The 22,000-nt window shown below is 37.3% G+C and overlaps 5 protein-coding genes across 5 annotated transcripts; 2 read left to right on the forward strand and 3 right to left on the reverse strand.

Annotated features, from left to right (window-relative positions):
- The first annotated feature begins 163 nt into the window (after positions 1-163).
- LOC111808238 (pectinesterase-like) lies at positions 164-2,646 on the forward strand. Its single transcript, XM_023694104.1, has 2 exons — positions 164-1,252; positions 1,846-2,646. Exons 1-2 carry the CDS (start codon positions 241-243, stop codon positions 2,538-2,540), a joined length of 1,707 nt encoding a protein of 568 aa, XP_023549872.1. The 5' UTR covers positions 164-240; the 3' UTR covers positions 2,541-2,646.
- A 914-nt stretch (positions 2,647-3,560) lies between these two features.
- Positions 3,561-8,203, reverse strand: LOC111808044 (protein FAM192A). Its single transcript, XM_023693820.1, has 7 exons — positions 7,932-8,203; positions 7,785-7,859; positions 6,111-6,168; positions 5,892-5,947; positions 5,669-5,731; positions 4,256-4,327; positions 3,561-3,898 (listed from the first exon to the last, which is right to left on the reverse strand). The coding sequence occupies exons 1-7, from the start codon at positions 7,986-7,988 to the stop codon at positions 3,638-3,640; spliced, it is 642 nt and encodes a 213-aa protein (XP_023549588.1). The 5' UTR covers positions 7,989-8,203; the 3' UTR covers positions 3,561-3,637.
- A 1,245-nt stretch (positions 8,204-9,448) lies between these two features.
- LOC111808224 (ribonuclease P protein subunit p38) lies at positions 9,449-13,212 on the reverse strand. The gene is made up of 6 exons (XM_023694070.1): positions 13,029-13,212; positions 12,853-12,900; positions 12,724-12,784; positions 12,436-12,552; positions 9,930-10,094; positions 9,449-9,830 (listed from the first exon to the last, which is right to left on the reverse strand). Exons 1-6 carry the CDS (start codon positions 13,088-13,090, stop codon positions 9,774-9,776), a joined length of 510 nt encoding a protein of 169 aa, XP_023549838.1. The 5' UTR covers positions 13,091-13,212; the 3' UTR covers positions 9,449-9,773.
- A 2,091-nt stretch (positions 13,213-15,303) lies between these two features.
- On the forward strand, positions 15,304-16,478 carry LOC111808795 (chitinase 10-like). The gene is made up of 2 exons (XM_023694979.1): positions 15,304-15,814; positions 15,907-16,478. Exons 1-2 carry the CDS (start codon positions 15,348-15,350, stop codon positions 16,271-16,273), a joined length of 834 nt encoding a protein of 277 aa, XP_023550747.1. The 5' UTR covers positions 15,304-15,347; the 3' UTR covers positions 16,274-16,478.
- On the reverse strand, positions 15,709-21,858 carry LOC111808794 (protoporphyrinogen oxidase 1, chloroplastic-like). Its single transcript, XM_023694978.1, has 10 exons — positions 21,338-21,858; positions 20,312-20,497; positions 20,097-20,181; positions 19,428-19,575; positions 19,257-19,337; positions 18,993-19,164; positions 18,115-18,274; positions 17,888-17,991; positions 15,914-16,923; positions 15,709-15,798 (listed from the first exon to the last, which is right to left on the reverse strand). Exons 1-9 carry the CDS (start codon positions 21,749-21,751, stop codon positions 16,624-16,626), a joined length of 1,650 nt encoding a protein of 549 aa, XP_023550746.1. The 5' UTR covers positions 21,752-21,858; the 3' UTR covers positions 15,709-15,798; positions 15,914-16,623.
- Between the last annotated feature and the right edge of the window lie 142 nt (positions 21,859-22,000).

Raw genomic sequence — 22,000 nt, forward strand, 5'->3', positions numbered from 1 at the left:
TTGATGAAGATGATGTCGCCTACTTCACACGTAAGTATAAAAATTTTATTAAAAGGAAGAAACAATTCAAGAATCATTTCAAAAATCAAAAAGAGTCAAAAGGTGAAAAGAGCAAAAACGATGAGGTAATATGTTATGAATGTAAAAAGCCGGGTCATATAANAGCTTATTCCACCTGGGTTTTGATCACTCTCACTTGTAGGAGGAAAGCCTTTCCATATTGACATAAACAAACTAAAAATGGTCGAGAAGGTGGTCGTGACGGGCATGTCCCTCATGCTCGTTGTCGGCGTAGCTATGGCGGTCATTGCCGTCGTTAACAAGAACAACAGTTCCGATTCTATGGTGGAGAATCTGTCCCCAAAGATGAAGGTTGTCTCATCCCTTTGTTCTTCTACAAATTATCAAAACGAATGTCAAAACACACTCGTCAGCACCGCTCATAATGCCTCAGCAAGTGACCCTAAGGCGTATGTTAAAGCCGCCATTCTTGCTACTGTTGAAGAGATTAAAAAGGGGTTTAACTTGTCTAATAACCTTATGGTGGAGGCTGCTAACAACGCCACCATCAAAATGAGTCTCGAGGATTGCAAGGACTTACTGCAATACGCCATTGATGAGCTACATGCTTCTTACTCCACTGTCGGCGACCCTGAATTACACACCAAGGAGGATCGCATAGCTGATATCAAGAACTGGCTCACGGCTGTCATTTCTTATCAGCAATCTTGTCTTGATGGTCTTGAGGAATTCGATCCCCAACTCCGAAAGAAGATGCAAGACACTCTTGATTTTGCTGGCAGGCTCACCAGCAATGCTCTGGCTCTTGTTGATGCTGTTTCCAGCATTCTTGAAAGCTACGGCTTGCAATTTAAGATTAAACCAAGTGGGCGCAGGCTTCTTGGAGCAACTGAAATAGGGAGTGATGGGTTCCCGACATGGCTGTCGAGGACAGACAGGAAGCTGCTGGCAGCTAGAGGAGGTGGCGGCGGCAGAGCGAAGCCGAACGCTGTGGTGGCTAAGGACGGTAGCGGACAGTTCAAGAGCATTGCTGCTGCATTGGCTGCATACCCAAAAGGCTCAAAAGGAAGATATGTAATCTACGTGAAAGCAGGGATCTATAATGAATATATCATTGTGCCTAAAGAGATGAGGAACGTTTTCATGTATGGAGATGGCCCGAGAAAAACCCTTGTCACTGGCCGGAAATGCAACCGTGATGGCATCACCACCCAAGACTCCGCCTCTTTCTGTAAGTTTTTGCCATGAACTCTTTCTTTGTAAGAGCCACTGCTATCAGCATTGTCCTCGTCAGACTTTCCTTCCTTGCCACAAAACCCTTATAATGTCTCACTCTCCCCTCAAATCTATGTGGGATCTCGCGATCTATCCCTCTTAGAGTCCAGAGTCCAACGTCCTTGCTTTGCTGGCACATCACCTTGTGTGGAGCTCTTTTGTCCAACTGATGTGGGATCTCACAAGCCACCCCCATTTGGATCCAGCGTTTTCGTTGGCACATCGCCCGGTGTCTGGCTCTCACAGTCCACCCCATCGGGGTCCAACGGGCGATGCACATCGCCCGGTGTCTGGCTCTCACAGTCCACCCCATCGGGGTCCAACGGGCGATGCACATCACTCGATGTTGAATCTCACAATCCACCCACTTGGGTCTAGCATCCTCGCACGTACATCGTCTGGACGTGGGATCTCACAATCCACCCACTTGAACATTCTATCTAACATCGAAATCTAGTTCTGATACCATTTGTAACTAGCAGATATTGAGATGTTTAGGCTTTCTGAACACTTTTTACTCTAAATGTCTAAAAGAATTTCACCTTGCAGCCGCTCTAGGAGACGGATTCCTCTGCAAATCGATGGGATTCCAAAACACAGCCGGCCCAGAAGGCCACCAAGCCGTAGCCCTAAGAGTCCAATCCGACAAATCCGCCTTCTTCAACTGCAGAATGGACGGCTACCAAGACACCCTCTACGTGCAAACCCACCGTCAATTCTACCGGAACTGCGTCATCTCCGGCACCGTGGATTTCATCTTCGGCGACTCATCCACCATAATCCAAAACTCCTTAATCATCGTCCGGCGCCCAATGGAGAACCAATACAACACCGTGACAGCCCAAGGGCGGGCAGATATGAAAGAAATCTCCGGGCTAGTAATCCACAACTGCAGAATCGTACCAGAACAGAAACTGTTCGCAGAGAGATTCAAGATTAAGACGTACCTGGGAAGGCCATGGAAGGCATACGCGAGAACCGTGATAATGGAGACGACATTGGGGGATTTCATTCAGCCGGTTGGGTACATGCCGTGGGCAGGGAACTTCGCGTTGGAAACATGCTCGTATTTGGAGCATGGGAACAGAGGGCCGGGGGCGAACACGAACAGGAGAGTGAAGTGGAAGGGCGTGAGAGTGATCGGCAGAAACGAGGCTCTGAAGTACACGGCTGGGCCGTTTATTCAGGGAAGAACGTGGCTTCCCAACACTGGTGGGCCCTACTTGTTGGGCTTCAGGATCTAAAAATATTTGTTTTATTTTTTCCTTTCATTCTTGCGGCTTCCGGTGGGCCCTACTTGTTGGGCTTCAGGATCTAAAAATATTCTTAAATCATTTACTTTATTTCTTTATTTTTTTATTTATTATATTTATTATATTTATTATATTTAATATATTTTCTATTTTTACTTTTTTTTTNCGTTTCACCAAATAAATTCAAACAATTGGATCACAATTGGATGTACACAGAGAACATGAGAGAGAAAATACAAGAATGAATGAATATTGACTAAAGGTTTTATTGTTAGTTCTGATACCATTTGTAAGACTCAGGTCCACTCTCTTTATAATCGCCACCAAATCCACCCCTTTAGGGCCAACGTCGTGTCTGGCTCTAATAAATCCACCCCTTCCCTTTATGGCCAACGATGGACGTGTCTAACTCTAATATCATGTTAAGAATCACAAAACTATTGTTGCCTTTGAACATAAGCTCTCATGATTGCTTAAACTTCCTACCATATTTGCTTAAACTCATGATCATTTCCTCATATTTAGTTTTAGTTTTACGATCATTAGTTTTAAATAATTTTATTTAGTTTTTTTTAACCAAATTATTTATAAAAGAAGATAAACAAACTCTTTTTTCCCTTCCAAATATTATGTTAAAAATAATTTGATGACCATTTTGAAAACAAAAAAACATTAATCATTCAAAACTTTTCTTAATTAATCCAAACCATTTTTAAAAAAAAATGTAAAACCAAAGATTATATTAGAATAAATTAAAATTAAACCCTTACACAAAATAATTATAATTGAACCCGAGTAATTATAATTAAATCTTTATACAAAACTAATTATAATTAAATCACTGGACTAAAAATACTTATGTTTTCATGTGTATGATCCAAATAGTGTAAATTCATTTAAGGCATATAACTATATTATTAATAAATATAATATTTTCATGTTATAAACTCGAATATATATATATATATATATATATATATATTTTTTTTTTTTTTTTAAAAAAAGGATTCATCATTTCAGAAACTCAAACCAATTTAATACAATATTGGTGATTGTTGGGGGGAAATTCTAACAGCCAACTCAATTTGCTAATCTTCATCTTCACTTTCATCACTATATGAAACTAGTCCTATTGTTGTAGCAGCTTCAAGCGGCCTATCACTACTGGTATCATGTGTTCTTACCGATTCTGAATCCTCCTCTGCTTTGGCATTAGGGATTTCAGCTCTGCTACCAGCTTTTTCTGGGCTTCTCGGTTCGATCCTCGCTTTCTTTGCCTGTGGCTTTACTCTAATAATCATACTCGGGGGTCGAGTCACCGGAGTTTCTTTCCTAACTGGTGCCTTTTCCTGCACACAATTGAGGGTGATATTAGGTGCTAATTGATACAATGAACCTTCATTACACCAGCACGATCGCACCTCGACAGGAAAGAACAGACCGGTCTGATGAATGTACTCACACCCTTGTATGTATAATAAACACAGTAGATAGCAGTCACGTGTACAAGCTAGCCACCAACGTTTAACATTTCATTAAAACATCTAACAATCTAAGAATTTGTAATATGCACGAGTTTAGCTGATATTTAGTATTTACGAATATGGTTCTTGCTATCAGATAGTAGAATTATTGTTTGATCGTTCATGATGTGGCTACTCAAACAAAAAGTTGTTGGATGCACGTAGAGTTTGAACTAAACCAACCTGAGCTGCTGGAGCAGGGGGGGTTATTTCCCTCACTTCACTCAACAAAATAGATTGTGCTGCTACTGCTGCCTGAAAGATCATCAAGAAACAGTACTTGAGAAGAAATTTAGAGTGGCTACTCTAGTATTCATGTACATTGTCGACAAGATGTAATATCACTAAGCAGAAAGCAAGGGACAACTAAAAACAGAATCACAAGCGTGGTAGTTGATTAAAAACTCGTGGCATATTTTTCTGCAGCCTGCATCAGTTATTAAAGAATTGTTGGGAAAAGTCAGGCCTATCATGAACAATAATCATAGTATAAAGGGTCACTGGAAATCTCCATACCCTACATTCGGAGGCTAAGTGCAATGTTTCTTACTGCTACTGTATCTAATCTATAACAAGGGAAACACGGGCACTTGAATTCAAGAATTGATTCACTTAAAACGAATCTTCTTCGAGTCCCAAAACACACTGAAGAACCGCCATCATTTTTTTCAGTACTTGTTAATCTTAAAGATAAACCACTGCTAGAGAAAACTAATAAACCCAGATGCCACAAGAATGGTCTCTATAATACAATTTTTTAGCAAATTATTACGATAATAAGACATTCTTTAAAACCTGATGTGAATTAATCATCTAAAGCTTAAGCACAATGCACAAAAGAAAGTGACGGCTTCAGTAAGTAAACAATATAGAAAAACCAGCACACGAAGTATAAAAGATAGAGAATTAACTGTTACAATCAAAGAAGATTCAAGTAGTATGGACCTCTCAACAACAAAGGGTGAAAAGTCAAACAAAGACTTAAAAATTAAAATTCATCACACTAAAGACTATCTGGTCCACGTCCCACATTCCTTGTCATTAGACTTCTGCCCGTATAATCTTTGGCTTCAGTCTCATTTTCATGTTTCTCCATACACATTGGTGTGGAAAGAGAGTGTTTCAGATGAAAAGGCGAACCGAAAGGGATAAACCAACTTTATTTGGAAGCTGATGTTTTTCTAGCTCTATAAACTCTTCTTTTTTAATTATAACCGTACTTTATTTTTGAAAATTTGTATCGCTAAAGTAGAGACATGCACTTAGGGTGCCTCACCTGCACCTGTGAACAAAGCACACATAGACGTACATTTTTCAGGCTATTTCGGACAGTGCATTAACCAAGGGCTACAGACTACCATTACTATTAAAGAAACAACGTAGCATCTTATGCTCAGAATTGGAAGCCTTTCTCTAATGTAGCATAGCATGCTCAATAGTCCCATACTTACTACCATACGAAATTACAGTTGATTAGCATACAATTCTTCAAAGTGATATCATAGTTTTGACCCTAGCATACAATTTATCAATAAATTGAAAAGGAAAAACAAGTAACACAGAAAGTTCGCTTGATTTGGACACAAGGATAATTACTTGAAAACTGCGAAGCTCTTGTTCATCTGCATCAGCCATTTGCCTTTCATATTCTCTCTTTGACTGCATTTCAATTGACAATAAAATTTAAAAGAAAAAAGAAGAAAGAACAAATTTACAATCATGTGTTGAAATACTAAATATGATTTGGTTACTTGACATTGAACTAATTAACAAATTGTAAGCGGTGCTAATGGCTAACGAGTGAAACAAATAGACTCACTGTTTCATATTTATCCAGAAATTCTGTCTCATCCTCGTCCAGAGCCTTTGGTGGTCCTGCAGTAAAAGAGCTGAGTAAGCATGAATTTTAATCCTTGCATGATGGCATGGATGTGATCCTATATCTTCGATTGTCTCTGCTATCTGGCATCCTTGATTGGATCGATAGTAAATATTAGTACATGAGTTATTAAAATTGATATTACACTTCAGCACTCACTGTGCTTGAACCGTTCATTAAATTCAGCATCACGCTTGTCTTTATTTTCCTTTAAGATCTGTGAACAGAAAAGAGAAACGTAGTTAACAACAAAAATGTTTAAATCTATGCACTCAAATGCTCATAAACGGAGTACATTCATGTAAACTTTAGTACTTTCATTAAGAAGAGTGAAAGATTACAAAAATGGGCCATACAAAGATTTAGGCCACCAAAGACAACTTTAGTATTAATATTAATAAGACTAAATAATAGAAAATGCCCACTTTATTTCATTTATACCCTTGAAATTTAAAAAAAAATTCAAGAGTACCATTACTGTAAGTATATGAAAGGAAATAATTATTACCTTACTTCAATAATACCTTTGAACTTTCAAAAGTTGTAACATAAAAAAAAAAAAAACCCTTATATTTCGTGTATGAACAAAAATCATTTACCTACACCCATCACCTCCCTGTTTCATTTTCTTTCTCTGCTCTATCTTAATCTATGGCCTAAAAGAAATCATTTACCTACACCCACAACTTAACATTTACTATCTGTTCTTCAATGCCCTCTTTTAAACATACTGAAACCAATGTCGAGTCAAGTTGAAACTAGTTGGTTTGCAATTTTGGGTTGGTATAAGGAAAACCGGTCATATTAAATTGGCTTTGATTTTTTGCATGGCTTGACCAGATATACCTGAACTAATTGACACTTTTTGGATTAATATTCAAAATGTGTATCCAAACGTGTTGGCCCCCCTTTTAGCTTTGAAATCCCCTTATTAAAATTCAATGTGTGAGTTCAAGTTGATTACGCTTCATTTTCCCTTCCACTGGTTGTCCTCAAAATTATGTCATAGATTAAAGGGAGATGACAGGGTGTACATAAACGATTTCTTTCCATATACGTGAGGCCATTTTTAAAAGATTAAGGATACTAATGCAACTTTTGACAGTTCAAGAGTAATATTGAAACAAACAAGATACAAATGGTTTCTATCCACATACCAACTGTAAGAGTATTTTGTTTAACTTTTTTTTTTTTTTTTTTGAAGTTTAAGAACATCAATGCAATTTTTGAAAGTTCAAGGATGTAACTTAATATCTAGTCTATTAGAAATATAGTTTTAAATAAGTCAAGAAAAAATTGTTACTTAATATCTCAAGTTCACTTAACGTACACATCAGAGAAGCACTAACTAGTAAAATATAGAATTCTCAAAGAATGAAGACATAAGACTCAATATCAATCCCTATAAACTGAGAAAGACTCCCAATCCAATCTTGTAAATGGACTTCCCAATCCAATCTTGTAAATGGACTTCTCTTAGTTTAGTCAAACAACTAAACCATCATCCCATTATCAGAGCCAAGAGGGAAACTCCAAGCCTCTAAACCCAAAAACCTAAGTTTCATTTGGCATCGCAGCTGTAAATGACAAGGGTCTCTTAAGCCAATGGTTCACAAATGTTTGGAATGATAGCCTGTGACATATTGTGGTTATGATCTATCACTACTTGCTAGCTGCGGTAGGACAACTTATAGCCTGAGTTTACACTGATCGTGAGGAGGTTATTCCAAAAACCTAAATGTTCATTGCCCAATCTAAGAAAACAAATATTTCCTTTCCATTCTAGTACAAGAATTAAAATTCGGGTGTACAAGTGAATAAACGTTGAAGAACCTCGTAGAGGGGTCTGTCTCTTTGAGCAGTGCCATCCTCAACTCGTTCGCCCCTTGTTTTCTTGGCTTCGTCCAGCTGCAAAAAATGATGAAAAAATCCAAAATCTTATGTGAATTAATCGAAGGAAATGAAGGGAAGAAGAAGAACCTGTTCCTCAGAGACGAAACTCATAAGCCGGATTGCTCGCGCAGATTCGTCCTCCATTTCGCTTGCCGTCAAGTTCGAACACAGGAATTTTTCACCGAAAAGAAACGGCCTAGAAGGGATTATAGTTTTACAAAGTCACTTCCCTGCAAGTTTTTGTCACTCTCTCTCGAATTCCTCCCTTGCAATGCTTCTGATGAAGAACCGAACCGAACTCAGTTCATCTGTTGGAAATTTTCACGCGATTCAAACCATTTAATTTCTCAAACATGAAATCATATTTTTAATTCATCTTGAGCGTTTTTATTTCTTTGCAGCGCAGCCCAGTGGCCCAGCCCAACGCCCGAGAATTAAAGGCAAATCCCATATCTTTCTGTTCAGACCAGCCTAGTGGCCCAGCCCAACGCATAAGCTCCAGTCCAATGGCTTTTCTTTTTTCTTTTTCTTTCAAAAAAAAAAACTACCCAATATTTTGGATAGAATCTTTTGCAAAAAAATATATCTTAAATATAACAAGTTATTGTAAGTGTATAACAAGTTACTGTAAGTCGCAGAGTAACCTTACTCATCATCTACTAAGATTCAGTGGTTTGTCGCTCCGATTTATCTCCACACAAAATAAATTTATTTTTTTCAAGTATTATAAAGGTAATAGACTAGTATGATTCTACTCATAAAGTGTTGATGATTGATCATGCTTCAATTCAAGGGCATTTAAAATGCATGGATGAATATAGAATTAGGTGTCAATGAGAATGATGCATGGGTGAGAGCATGGTATGGGCGCTTGTTTGCTTATTAAAGCCTATGACAAAGGCGTGCTCATGGGTGCTAATGTTAGCCCCCGAGTGCACGCCCCATGTTGGCCCTGTGTGAGAACATGCAGGTGCCTTGCTTTTCTTGGGCTCAACCATCAAGCTTCTCCTTGCATTTCATCAATGTGCATACTTCCCCTCATTTGTGTTGTAGCGCAAATAGAAACAAGAATGAACGTACTCATATACCCACGAACATAAATAAACAAAGAGAAAAAAATTTACGTGGTTTGAAGATAATAAATTCTCCTACATACACGGGTGCTAGTCAATCACTATCACTTATAAAGATCCTCTTAATTGTCTCTTGGCAAGTAAAAAATAACACTCACTCCATACATAAGAATCAATTAGATACATGAATCGAAGTGGGAAATATACTAAAAATGTTCATAAATTCAAAAGATTCATGAACCAAATCTTCTACCGTTAACTTTAAAATACGTAAGTGTTCATTTGAACTGCATTGATCAATAGCTTTGAGTTAGAATCTTTCTATAAAAAAAAAATAATAAATAAAAAAAAGTGTTGTCTAAATAAGCATTTAATTTCATAGCTAAATTTCAAAAACAAGTTTTTGAATATACTTGCTTGAATCTTTGAAAACACTCCTAAAAGTGGATTTCGTAACAAAGAAATCCATAATGTTTATAAATTTAATCTTCAAAATATTGAGTTGATTTTCAGTGGATTTAAATGGGAATATACATTGAAAATTTCCCTACATTTTATTACTTCCAATAGAATGGAGAAGACAAGATGTTATGGACTTTCTGAACTCTATCAGCCACAATAACAACACTAAATTTAAACTCCGCACGCAATTTGGAATCCCCCAATGTATTACATAAGAATTGCTATCCTACCATCTCAGGCTTCTGCAAACATTCTTTATAAGGATACTAAAAGCCATAGTGGCGGTCATTATCAAGAGTGAATCAGCAGCACGAACTACAAATCTCAGACTGCCTCTATTTCATACCATTTTTACTGTACACCAGACAACTTTGTTGTATTCTGCGACGTGTTTTTATGTTGTTCTTTGAAGAATTTCACCAATAAGTTGATTAATAGGGCTCCCATTCGCCTGCAATTCGTTTGGAAACATGAAACTTCATGAATAATAGCGTTTTTAGACAAAAAAAGATTGAACAGGCTATTCATTATCTAAATATTTCCTCCTCACCTTTATTCCAATTGCAATTGCTGTTTTAAGGTTAACTAGTTCACCTAACCTTAAAGAACCCTCTTTATCTTTCACGAGTATCAATGGTACCTTCCTAGATATGGCCAAGCTTGGCACATGGTTTGTCAGCCATCGAGGGTTGCAATCAGCAGTTAAAAGTATAGCCTACATAATAAAAGGCGAAACGCCGAATAATTAGACACCGTATACAGAAAAGACAGTAGGCAAAGCTTGATGAGTTGAGTTTAATTAAAACATGAGAGTTATATATCAAGCAGATGCATGTCCTAGGGAATTCAAAATGACATTCATTGCTGAAACTAGAATGGTATAGAATCCATAACGAGAATAGAGTTACTAATTTGCCATAAAATATCAACTCCCTGTACAAAACCACATTCAAATCTCATCGACCAATTACATGGTGCACTGCAATCCTCTTCGCTAAACGAGACATTAAAAGTTGCTAACATCAAAATTGCACTAAACCAAGAGATAATGAAAAATAGCCTTCAAGACTTGATGAGTGTTACAAATACGGTAAGTTGTGCGTGTGGCTTTTGGCTCGATCAAAGCTCCAAGTACTTTTATGTGCCTGATGGTACATGTATTATGACCATACATATGAGGTAAATCCCTTATTGTCTACTTAGACGACAAACTACTCTAAATTCCACCGAGCTTTACTTTAATATCTCCAAGTACATGCTTCTTACAAAACTGTTGTTCTTAGGATTCGTAATGGGAATCAATTTTGTATGAGTGGACCCATACTAGGTATCCTGGGACTATAGAAATAGGCCTCCAAACACTAAAGGAAAGCAGATAGTTGCAGCCATCTTGGCCTGGCCAAAATGTGGCATCCTCTTTGAAGTCCAGACGGATGCTTCTGCTAAAGGTATGGGAGCAGTCCTATCTAAAAATGACAAGTCAATGAAATATTTTAGTGAGAAACTAAGCTTACCACGGAGGAAAAGCTCACTTACCAATAGGAGTTCAAAGCCTCGTCTCAATTCTTGCTACATAAGGAACACTACGTAATCCCCACTAAATTTGCTTCATACTTGCACCAAACATTGAGATGGAATGCTTCACAAACAATACTCTGTAGGATACATGGACAAGGGGTAATTCTTGTAGAAGTTTTGGACTGTGGCCAAGCACATTTCAATGGCTATACCAATCAAGTGGTGTACACCCAAGAAGGCATGTAACCATGTTAACTACACTAAGGGATTTGTTGATATCATTTGACACCAATGAAAATTTGTATCAAGACTATGAGGGCTTTAAGAAGTTTTAAGATAGTTGCCTTCAACATGAGAATCAACAAGAACTTTCCACAGTGGAACTTCTTCTCTCAAAAGAAATTATTGTCCTCAAGTACACTCGAATGGATGAATTGGACACTTTCGACAAGATAATTACATTTCTTAAGACCACAACCTAGGCCGGAAGTTACTAACTCTCTGAGATATCTAGTTCTCAAGTGACAGGTATGAACTGTATACACCATTGCCTAATCCAAAAAGACTTATGGGAGTGTTCATCCATGGACTTCATCTTCGCTTCTTGGTTCTACCAGTTTAACGTCTTTTAACCTCCAAAACATTTTTCTAAGCATACGTGGTGTTTCACTGCACGACTAGCCTCCTAAGAAGTTCATGTCTGCGGCATTTGAGATCTTCTGTTGTGCAATTATCATTGCCTATTAAGTAAACAGGACATTTGGTGCAAGAGGGTCTTTAACCTAGTATTTGAAGTATCTAGGTCAGCTAATTCATTGATTAAACAAAAAATTAAAAGAATGAACAAGGGCATACAAAAGAACAACCAATAAATGGAGTCCATTAAACAACAAAACAAGAACCCCAATTTTAAAGGATGAAACCTAACGATAATTACAGAAATTTTGCTTATCACAACTAGAGCTCATGGAAGCAGCAAATGTGGCTCATGTTTTTAATCGATTCTCTTCCCATGAAAGACGTGTGCTCGCGCTCACCCACATGAAATGGTTACCTTGACCTTCTCTTTAACCTAGTATTTGAAGTATCTAGGTCACTTATTTTTAATTTTTCTATAAGAAACCCAGCTTTCATTAATAGGGGAAAAGATTGGAAGAACTTACAAGGACATACAAAAAACAGTAAAATAAACAGAGCCCATAAAACTATAGACAAGGACCCCAATTTAAAAGGATGAAACCTAACGGATAGTTACATAAATTCGCTTATCATAACTAGAGCTCATGGAAGCGCCAAATGCAGGCCATGTTTTAAATTGGTTGTCACGCATGAGATTGACACAAAACTGAAACAAAACCAAGAAAGTAACACTTATGACTTCGAGCTAATTAAAGGGTCCATCAATCCACCAGAAATAATAAAATGAAGAGCAACAACACTACCGTAGAAGGGAAAAGCTGGGATTCTATTAATAAGCATCCGGAAAATTCCTGAACCCTAGATAGCAATGCCGAAAATCAAGATAAGAGTAGACAAACCTGAAGCCTGACTGTACACGCCTTATAATTAGGGTTCACTATGCGAGCAGAATCTTCACTTGGCGTCATCCGTTCAAGGACTCTAGTAACCTCATTAACTCCAATTGCAAATTGTTTCTGAAAAGAAGCCCATCACTCAACATCAGCGGCTTATAAAAGGAGTCATGAATTCAATTTTTGTTTCTCAAACTAATAACAAAAATCGATATCGATATGGCACGGCAAGGAGAAACTAAAGACGTTAAAAATACGGAGAAACATCATTGAAACAGAAAAATTAGTGGAAACCTTGAGCCAAATTTTTTCCGGCAAGGTTTCCGCATTCAGACATCTTGCTCTCTTTATCTCCCTGTTAAGTACAATGATCAGCTATCGGTGGCTTGAAGCGCATTATTAGACAAATTAACTATTGTTTACCTCTGAATCGACTGCAGCAACTCATCGAGACGTTCCCCTTCGTAGGAACTGGGACAATCAAATTCCGAAAACACAATCCATCGTAAATTAACAAAAACATCAAGGTGAAAGATCGAATGGCGAAGAGCGGGAAAAGGTCCGAAAAGTATGAAAGTGAGCAAGAAAAGCAGGCTTACTCTTCGTTACGCTTAGATTGAACGACTGCAACAGGACCAGAAGATTTAGCCTTCTTTCCCATGGCTGAAAACTTGCTCGAAAGTGTAGCTTGAGAGAAATAGCAGCGGCGTTCTCCGATTGGACTAACGCCGTGCTGGAACTGGACGAACTACAGCCTCCTCCACGACCCACCCAAGGCTTATTTGAAATTTGGGTGAAGTAATTAGCCGTATAATAAATAAACAAAAGTAAAATTAATAAATTCTTTCTAAAATACTTAATTTTAAGGAATAAATAAATAAATATATATATATATATTTTAAAAAGTTTTAAAATAATTAATTTTAGATTAAAGAAAACTGTAGTCATTTATTTTAAAAATACCCTAACCATTTAATTTTATTTCAAAATTATTCATAAAAAATATTATTACTCATCTATCATATTTAAAAAATACTTACAAAATTATTTTTAAATAAAATTGTAAATAATTTGTATGTAATTCATTTGGAAAATTAATTATAAATTTCATATTTCAAAATTAAATATAATTGATTTATTTCACTTCTTCAACCCTTATATAAACTATTTAGAAATGATTAAAATAATTATTTATAAAAAAATATTAAAAAGAAAAAGAATGGCATAACTTGCATACTCAAAATAATCTTAATAATATCTGAGTTGACCTAACGATAAATTTGTTATCATTAAAAAATGGTAGGCATATTGAGTACAAAAGGTTTGTGCCCTTCTTTATCTCCGAAAAATAAGATGCCATAACTACCCAATAGCTATTCTAGCCTCGTTTTCATGGAATCTCAATGTATTCATAAAAGACCAAATTTTCAGGGATTTTAGACCAAGTTTTTTATAAACTTTGATTTTGGTTAGCCTGGACATTGACTATTCGACATATTTCGATTCAAATTTAGTGGGTCAACTATCTCTGCGAAAAAGTGATTCACATCCAATCAAATGTATGAATGAACTGAATCAAACCTAACGATCCTACTTTGACTTTAAGTTGAGTTTGAATCAAATTTTTGTCGAACTTGATATGATCTTTAGGCCACAGATATGTTAATAAGGTTGAAACTAACGTAACCCGAGTGACAAGATAAAGAATAAAAGATAGAATGATTAAGCTTCCTACCATACAATAAGTAATTGATTGAAGTCAAAGGGTTTTATTTAATCTATACTACGCATTAGAAGATGTGGATGCAAGGTGCCGTTGAAGATACACACAGCCGAAATAGAAGAACTGGCAACCATAAAGTCTTCTCAACACTAAATTTCAATTATATCAAATTCCACTTTTAAGATGGTACTCATCCCTTAACTCATGTTTAAACAACGAATTTTAATATAATTGATGATGAATAGAAAGAATATGGAGAGGTGATCATATAATTCAATAATTCGATTAATTCAGACCATCCAAACTAAACTATAAAAGTTGAGCTAGATTAGATTTTTTTTTCTTCTTTTTTTCGGTTTGAGTTTGTTTAAATTTTTAGAGAATAAAAAATTTGGTTCAATAACGGGTCTAACATTTTTTTGGTAGGATTAACCGTACCCTCTCGAAAATAGGGTTTACAACTCAATCTTACTTTTAAAAAGAATTAAGAATATTTAATGTTTTATAATAAATTTAGTTATGGACCGTGACTTGTAAATATTTGATAGTTAACTTCATACATTTTTTGTTATTAATGTACTGTGGACTGTGGATAGACATAATTTTTTTTAAATAATAACTCATAACTCAACCCAACCCAACCGAATCAACCCTTGGGTTGGGTTGTGAACTATATTTTGGTTGTTTAAGTACTCAATCTCATTAACCTGAAATTTGAAGTTCGTCCAAAACATTGTTTCAACCCAACCTAAAGTAATCCGTGCACACTCCTAATAGGACCGAGGCGGAGTAGGTCGAAAATTTTGTTGTTGGAAGTTAGTGGGTGTCGTTTCATTTGTGGCCTGCAGCCCACCTTGTCCAGGCTGATGGCTTATGACCCAACCCCCCACTTAGAAATTAAAGAATTAAAACTTTATACCAATCACCAATGGGTCAACCCTGAATGCCCAGATCAGGAAAATACTTACAAAAACATTATACATATTATTTAAATTATAGGCAGTGCTTTTTAATTCAAATTTTTGACCGTTGACTTTCTAAAACTCCAACCAGTTGTGCCTGTGCCTAATCATTCATCATAATTTATACCCCATCACATGTTTCTCCCCCTTATCTTACGTTATCCATATTATATATATATATATATATATATATATATATATATATATAACAAGTGATATACCAAGCTACAAAAATGGCATCCACCTTCTTATTCCTCTCCTTCATCTTCCTCCTCTGGACTGGCCTTCCGTCCACGATCGAGGCTCATGGTCACCGTCGTTGGAGGGAGAGATCCCGAGTAGCTTCACTAATTAGTGAAGAACTTTTTAAGGAGCTATTTTTGCATAAAGACGATAGTGCATGTCCCGCAAATGGGTTCTATAGTTACCAATCCTTCATTGAAGCGACGAAGAAGTTTCCCAAATTTGGTACGACAGGTTGTTTGGCCACACAGAAGAGGGAGATAGCGGCGTTCCTGGCTCAGATCTCACACGAGACGACGGGCGGGTGGGCGACTGCTCCGGATGGACCTTTTGCTTGGGGGCTATGCTTTAAAGAGGAAATCAGTCCACAAAGTAACTATTGTGATGATAGTGTTAAGCAGTGGCCTTGCTCTCCCGGCAAGTCCTACAAAGGAAGAGGACCTATACAACTATCATGGTAAGAACAGACCATTACAAATTTATACCTTAAACTTTCAAATTTATGTCTATTTAGAACTTTGAAGATTTAAAAAATGGAACAACGAGCAGGAATTACAACTACGGGCCAGCGGGCGAGGCACTGGGATTCGACGGGCTGAGAAACCCGGAGAGAGTTGCAGAGGACCCGACGACGGCGTTCAAGACAGCGCTGTGGTTCTGGATGACGGAGCAGAAGCCGAAGCCATCGTGTCACGACGTCATGGTCGGCCGATACATTCCCACAGAGGCCGATAGAGAGGCAAACAGAACTGCAGGATATGGACTAGTGACCAACATCATCAATGGCGGACTTGAGTGTGGGATTGCCAACGATGCCCGAGTCAACGACCGAATTGGCTTCTTCCAAAGATATGCTAAGCTCTTCAATGTCGATACTGGGCCCAACTTGGATTGCCAGAATCAGAAACCCTTTTAGATTCATCATCGTTCCTCCTTTTCACTTGTTTGTTTATCAATCGCCTTCTATTTTTAAAAATTTCAGATTTGATCCGAAACCATGGACTGGTTTGGAACAAGTAACTGTTCATGGTTCCACAGTTTATGCAATAATCCAAGCTGTACTTTGATTTTAAATTACTGGGGAACGTTGAAAGTCAAGCAATAAGAACAGTTTTAGAGAACTCAACGAATTACAACTATTTTTCTGCCGCCAATAAAACAAGACAAAATCAAGCTAAAACCATACCTGCAGCACAGCAACATCGCCATCCTTCTGAAGAGCCTATCAGTTTCCACATGCCTAATGGTAGAAAGCAAAAAAAACAGCTATTTATACACTTTTTTAGACAAGAAACTAGCTACCTCAGTTGCAGCTTCATAGGCACCCTCAACACATCGCCCCAAGGCCACACCAGATACATAGTTTCCACCTAAAAACAACCCTTCCATTCCAGCTTCTCTCAGTCCGGCCTTGGCGGCATCCAAAACATCAAGATGACCAATCAAGAACTGTGGAATGGCTTGAGGCCACACCCTCACACTCAATAACATGGGATCCTCTGCGTTTGTGTTTATGAGGATTTTTCTCAAATCCCGATCGACTACTTCTACGAGTTCGCTCTCTGTCTGTCATCACATAAACACTTGAGAGTTACAAGATAAGAACAATAAAAGTAATACTCCGAAGGGTATTCGACCACATATGAGCAACAACCGATAATAAATCCATCAGAAATTAAGTTAAAGGACAAACACAATGGCAAGACAAATTTTGAGGGTAGGGCATTTTTCATTAGAATATCTGAATAGTTTGGTGATATTACTATGCATGTGATTCTTGGAAACGAAGAAAAATATAGCTGTGTTACAGGGGAAATACACTGAAGACATGGGCAGGGATCATGGAAGGATTTTCAACCCTTTTTCCAGCCAAGGACAACATTTTCTCTTCCTCTGGAGGAGGTTACAGAAGTAATTGGGTTTAAGCATTACATTAGTAATGGGTCAAGGAACAAATACCATATGATCAAGGAAAAAACTCTAATTTTAGACGAAAAGTGAGCTATTGTTGAGGCAATCAAGGTAGAGAGAGGAATGATCATGGTCGAGCTTTCTAATTCCAAAAGATGCGAGTAAAACTTCACAAAATTGAAGTTTGCTCCAGCCTTTTGGATCAAGTACACGATTATTGCAAGATTGGACAGAATTGTTTGATTCCTGCAAAATGTGCGCATAACTAACCTGGGAATTAATTACTAAATAGTAGAGCACTCATTTTCCTACAATTTCTAGAAATGATTGGATGGTTCATATAATTCACCACCTTTGTCCCCAAGGTGATATTTGGGCCAGTGGATGACGTAAGATATCGTGATTGATTGATTCGACTTACGGTAAGAAAGTTATTTTGTTGGGATGATAAGTGAGCTTGTTGGGGTGAGGTGAGTTACAAATAGAGGGTTAGGAAAATGGAGAATGTGACAAATATTTGGTGAAAGCAGAAGAGAGATAAGCTTCTTGATAGATTATCATCCTTTTGTGTTTCGTGTTCCTAACAAAACTTCAAACATGATTAAAAAAAAAAGATCACCTTGGAAAGAATTTCAGTATTAGTAGCTCCTCCAATGTAGTTCAAAAGTAATACCCTTCCATCTGGTGCTCGATTGGGAAAAAGTGATGAACTGTATATAGTTCCTGCAACAAAGTAAGCATGGATTTGGATGCATCTTAATTATCCAACAGTCACGGCTGTAAGAATTAATTTCAACAGAATTTGTGAACAGAATTTCAGATGAAATGTAAAGAATGCAGATTTACCCAAAGTTGTCACCCCCTGGCTGCGAGGGTGCAATTGACAAAACCCCTTTAGTTCACCATCTATCAAGCATTCTTTCCTAATTGCTCCTTTTGGATATGATATGGTCACTGATGCGACTGGTGGATAGTAAAATTTTGAAAGTGCATCTGCAGCTTTCACCTGTAGGCAAGGGAATCATAAGAATCATCAAAGTGAAACAAACTTGGAAATATAGAACCAGCCAAGTAATGAATTCTGGACTTCCTTTGCATCAGTTGCACAACTTTACAGAATTTCAGAGATACATGCATTCTGCAATAGTGAGTAAATTTAGTTTCAAGCTTTCTTCATAATGTATTTATTGTAGCTCTGTTGATTAAAATTATATGGTACTTTCAATAGTTGTAGTTTTATGTGATCTTTACACCAACTAGAAGAATTATTTGTAACATTTCTTAGTTTGTTTTGGATCTTGGGCTTTCCCACCCTTTTCTGTAATTTGTCCCATCTGTGGAATGGTTTTTTTTATTAAGAAAACAAAAGAAAATCTACCTAACAACCTCCAAAAACGCCCGCTCAAATCTTCCAGAGCCTCTAAAAGGTCTAACATGAACATCTATTTTGCAATCTGACAAATGTTTAAGTGTGTTTCACAATGTCAATTCCAGCATATACTCAACTCCACTGGGGATGTAGCAAAATCACATTACAAAATATAAGTTACTAATTTCTACAAGGCCATTATGAGTTGACAAATGGGGGATCTGGTAGCAAAAAGGATCTGGCTACAATTATTAACACTGAAGAAAGCAATGGAAAAGCTGGAACTATATATGGAAACTAATATCATAAAAGACCTTGGCAAAAAACCATATTCAAATCCCATAAATTAATTTACCGAGATTGGACGCAACAGTGTGCTGGCAACGTAAGAAGGGACTGTCATGATGACACTTCTGCTTAGTATAGAGACTAGCCCTTCTGGTGTTTCATATGTCAAACTATAACCTCCATCATCCACTTTACTGATATTAGATAGCTTCCAAGATAACTTTACCTTATTGCCCAAGCTACATCAATGGAAAAGGTTGAAGAAATGATAAGTTCAGAGACTGATAGTCAAAACACTTGCTAGAAATTTTGTTTTAAAATTAGAATTTACCAAGTAGAAATAGCATTTGGCAACATGGCAAGTCCTTTCCTAAAAGATCCAACAGTTTGGCCCTTAGGCTTTGGCAGGCGTCTAGATGTAAGAAGTTGGTTATTAAACATGAAGTGGTGAGGGGGAAAAAGAATGAAAAAGCGAGAAACTCTATGAAGTTAAAATCATTACGGATCTCTTGGTGGCTTGGTAGCTTTATTCCTTTCTTGAAATGCTTTGAAAGTCCCACCAATAATGCTACCACCATTTTGTTCTAGCTTCCAAACCTTTCCAAAAGCTGCTTTCATGCTAAGCTTTGAAGGGTCACCAGCATATACGCCTGAACAAGACAGCTTCAGATCAATTATGGACTCGATGAGGACAACAACCCACCAAAGAAGTATAACCTTGAAACTAAATCGTTACAACTTTCCTGAAAAACTAAAAAACATCTTCAGCCCTTCCAATCAACCGTTGCAGGAATAGTTACGAGTTTGTTCCTACCATTTTTAAAATAATCATAATGTCTACAAAAGTCCACCTTTTAAAAGAGATTATTTTCAATCAATGTCTTTAATTAGTAGATCTTATCTTCCTGGAAAATAGCGTTCTTATAGAATGAGCGAAGGATTTGACAGAGGATCCACAATGCACACAACAACACTGGAGTGAGAACAAATTTACAATAATTAGTAAAATTGATTCCTAATTTATAAGTAAGAAAATAATTTGATAACCAAAATAATGGAGAATCTTAACCAGAAATAATGAATTAGATACCGAGATAATAGGAATTATAGTGATAAAGAAAATATGCAAGATAAAATGGATATATAGATCTAATTGAGTATGGTTAATCACCAGAACAAAATGGCTCTATCAAGCGTTCAAAAACTTCATCACCAAGGTTCCGACGAACAAATTCTTCAACTGATTCCTCTCGACCCTGTTACCTTTGTTAGTATTACACTATATGAGAACCTAAAAACAATAAATATTTGTTTTTCTGAGATTGATGAGGAAAATAAAAGTGACAATGTACTTCAACAAAAAGACAAAGGACTGAGAAGACAAACTGGAGGAGGAGGGCGAATGCCCAGTGCACCAAAGCCTGCTCTGATTTTTCCACCAAGGCTCATCAGGTCAAAGAAAGGTAGATCATTAGGCTTCGCAGGTACTGGCTTGAGCTTTCCCTTCCACAATACAAATCGAGGTGCATCCGGATCTCCCAGAACTAGATCATCTTTCAAGCCACTATCCACCTGCCATTGTATAAGAATCAACAAATAAACCAAAGGAAAATATATACACAAAGAAAATCACATACTGACAATACATATAAAACTTTCATACAACTGATGAGATAAAAAAACCTAAGACTAAATCTCTCAGTAATAGATGGTAGTCAATATGAAGATCGTCCCACTACACTAATTCTAGTTAGAGCATAAAACCCCATGGAACTACAATCAACAAAGCTACGAAACTTAGAGTGGGCACCTTCCTCCATACATATAGATTGATACATTCCACATACTACAAAGAATTTACTAAGCATTCGTAAAAGGGTTTTTCTCATAGACAGAAAGACCGTATGTTCATTTGTTTTCAGAGCAACGGCATAAATGGTTAGATTCATTAGTCCGCTTGGAGGAATTTGGTATATCCCAATTAAACTCTTAGAACGGACTCACCAAGAACATGAACGGTCAGAGAAGGCTTTGCTTGTCCCATAATTATGGATCCGACTACGGTAATAGGAAAGGTTTTGCCAGCTGAGATTAATAATTTTCCGTATACAATGGCTGCTTGAAGGAAGATAATTTCCCTCATTAATTCGTCCTAGATTATGAAAATTACTCTAAGAAGTTAAAAATCTAAGAGTTTCCTCTCTAATTTGACCCCATATATAGTTAGAACCTAAGATTTTGGCCATTCCTAGAAAATTTCTAGCTCCCCTGCTCTAGAGAGAGTCAACAAAAACAGCATCAATCCATAAGTGTTTAAAAGACAGCGACATCAATGCTAACACGAGATGGCTATTCAGCACACAACCTAAAATGAAGACGACGGGGGGGATAAATAACGAGAATGATACCAACCACCATAGTGAGTAAAGGATCAGAGGGCTGGAAGCTATTAGGCCCTTCCTCCCAGAGATAGCCATCTCTCTCAACCGTAGTGATGTTGCCTCCAACGCGAGCCTTCGCCTCTGTGACGATGATGTTAGGTGCAACATCAGGGTGCTTTGTTGCAAGTGCCTGAGCGATGCAAAGGCCGGAAATCCCACCACCAACGACCACACAATCCACTCTGGAAGATTGACCAGAGACATCAGATGTTGAAACAGTAGTGGAGCGCTCGGCGATTGAACATCTGAAATTGGGGCGAAGGTGATTGATTCGGATAGAAATGTGGAGTGGGTGGAAAGAAGGAATGTTAGAGGGGCGGAACAGAGTGGGAGGGTAAGGGCGCCGGAATGGGAGGTCGGTGAGAAGGGTGGCGCCGGAGGCCATGGCGGAGAGGAAATTGAGAATCGAAGGTGAAGAAAGGATGCAGAGTGCACTGTGGGATTTGTTATCTACAACAGTATTTCTGAAGAACCTGCCGACTCAACGAACATGGGGCGGTTTTTTTCTGAATCGTTCGTTTGAACCCAAAAAGTAAAATTTAATAATAATAATTAAAATTTAAAACTAAATATTTATTATCATTTAAAATAATATTTTAGGAAACTACATTAAAAAAAAATTGTAGTAGTAATA

The sequence above is a fragment of the Cucurbita pepo genome, chromosome LG13 (assembly GCF_002806865.2).
Source record: "Cucurbita pepo subsp. pepo cultivar mu-cu-16 chromosome LG13, ASM280686v2, whole genome shotgun sequence".
Taxonomy (NCBI): domain Eukaryota; kingdom Viridiplantae; phylum Streptophyta; class Magnoliopsida; order Cucurbitales; family Cucurbitaceae; genus Cucurbita; species Cucurbita pepo.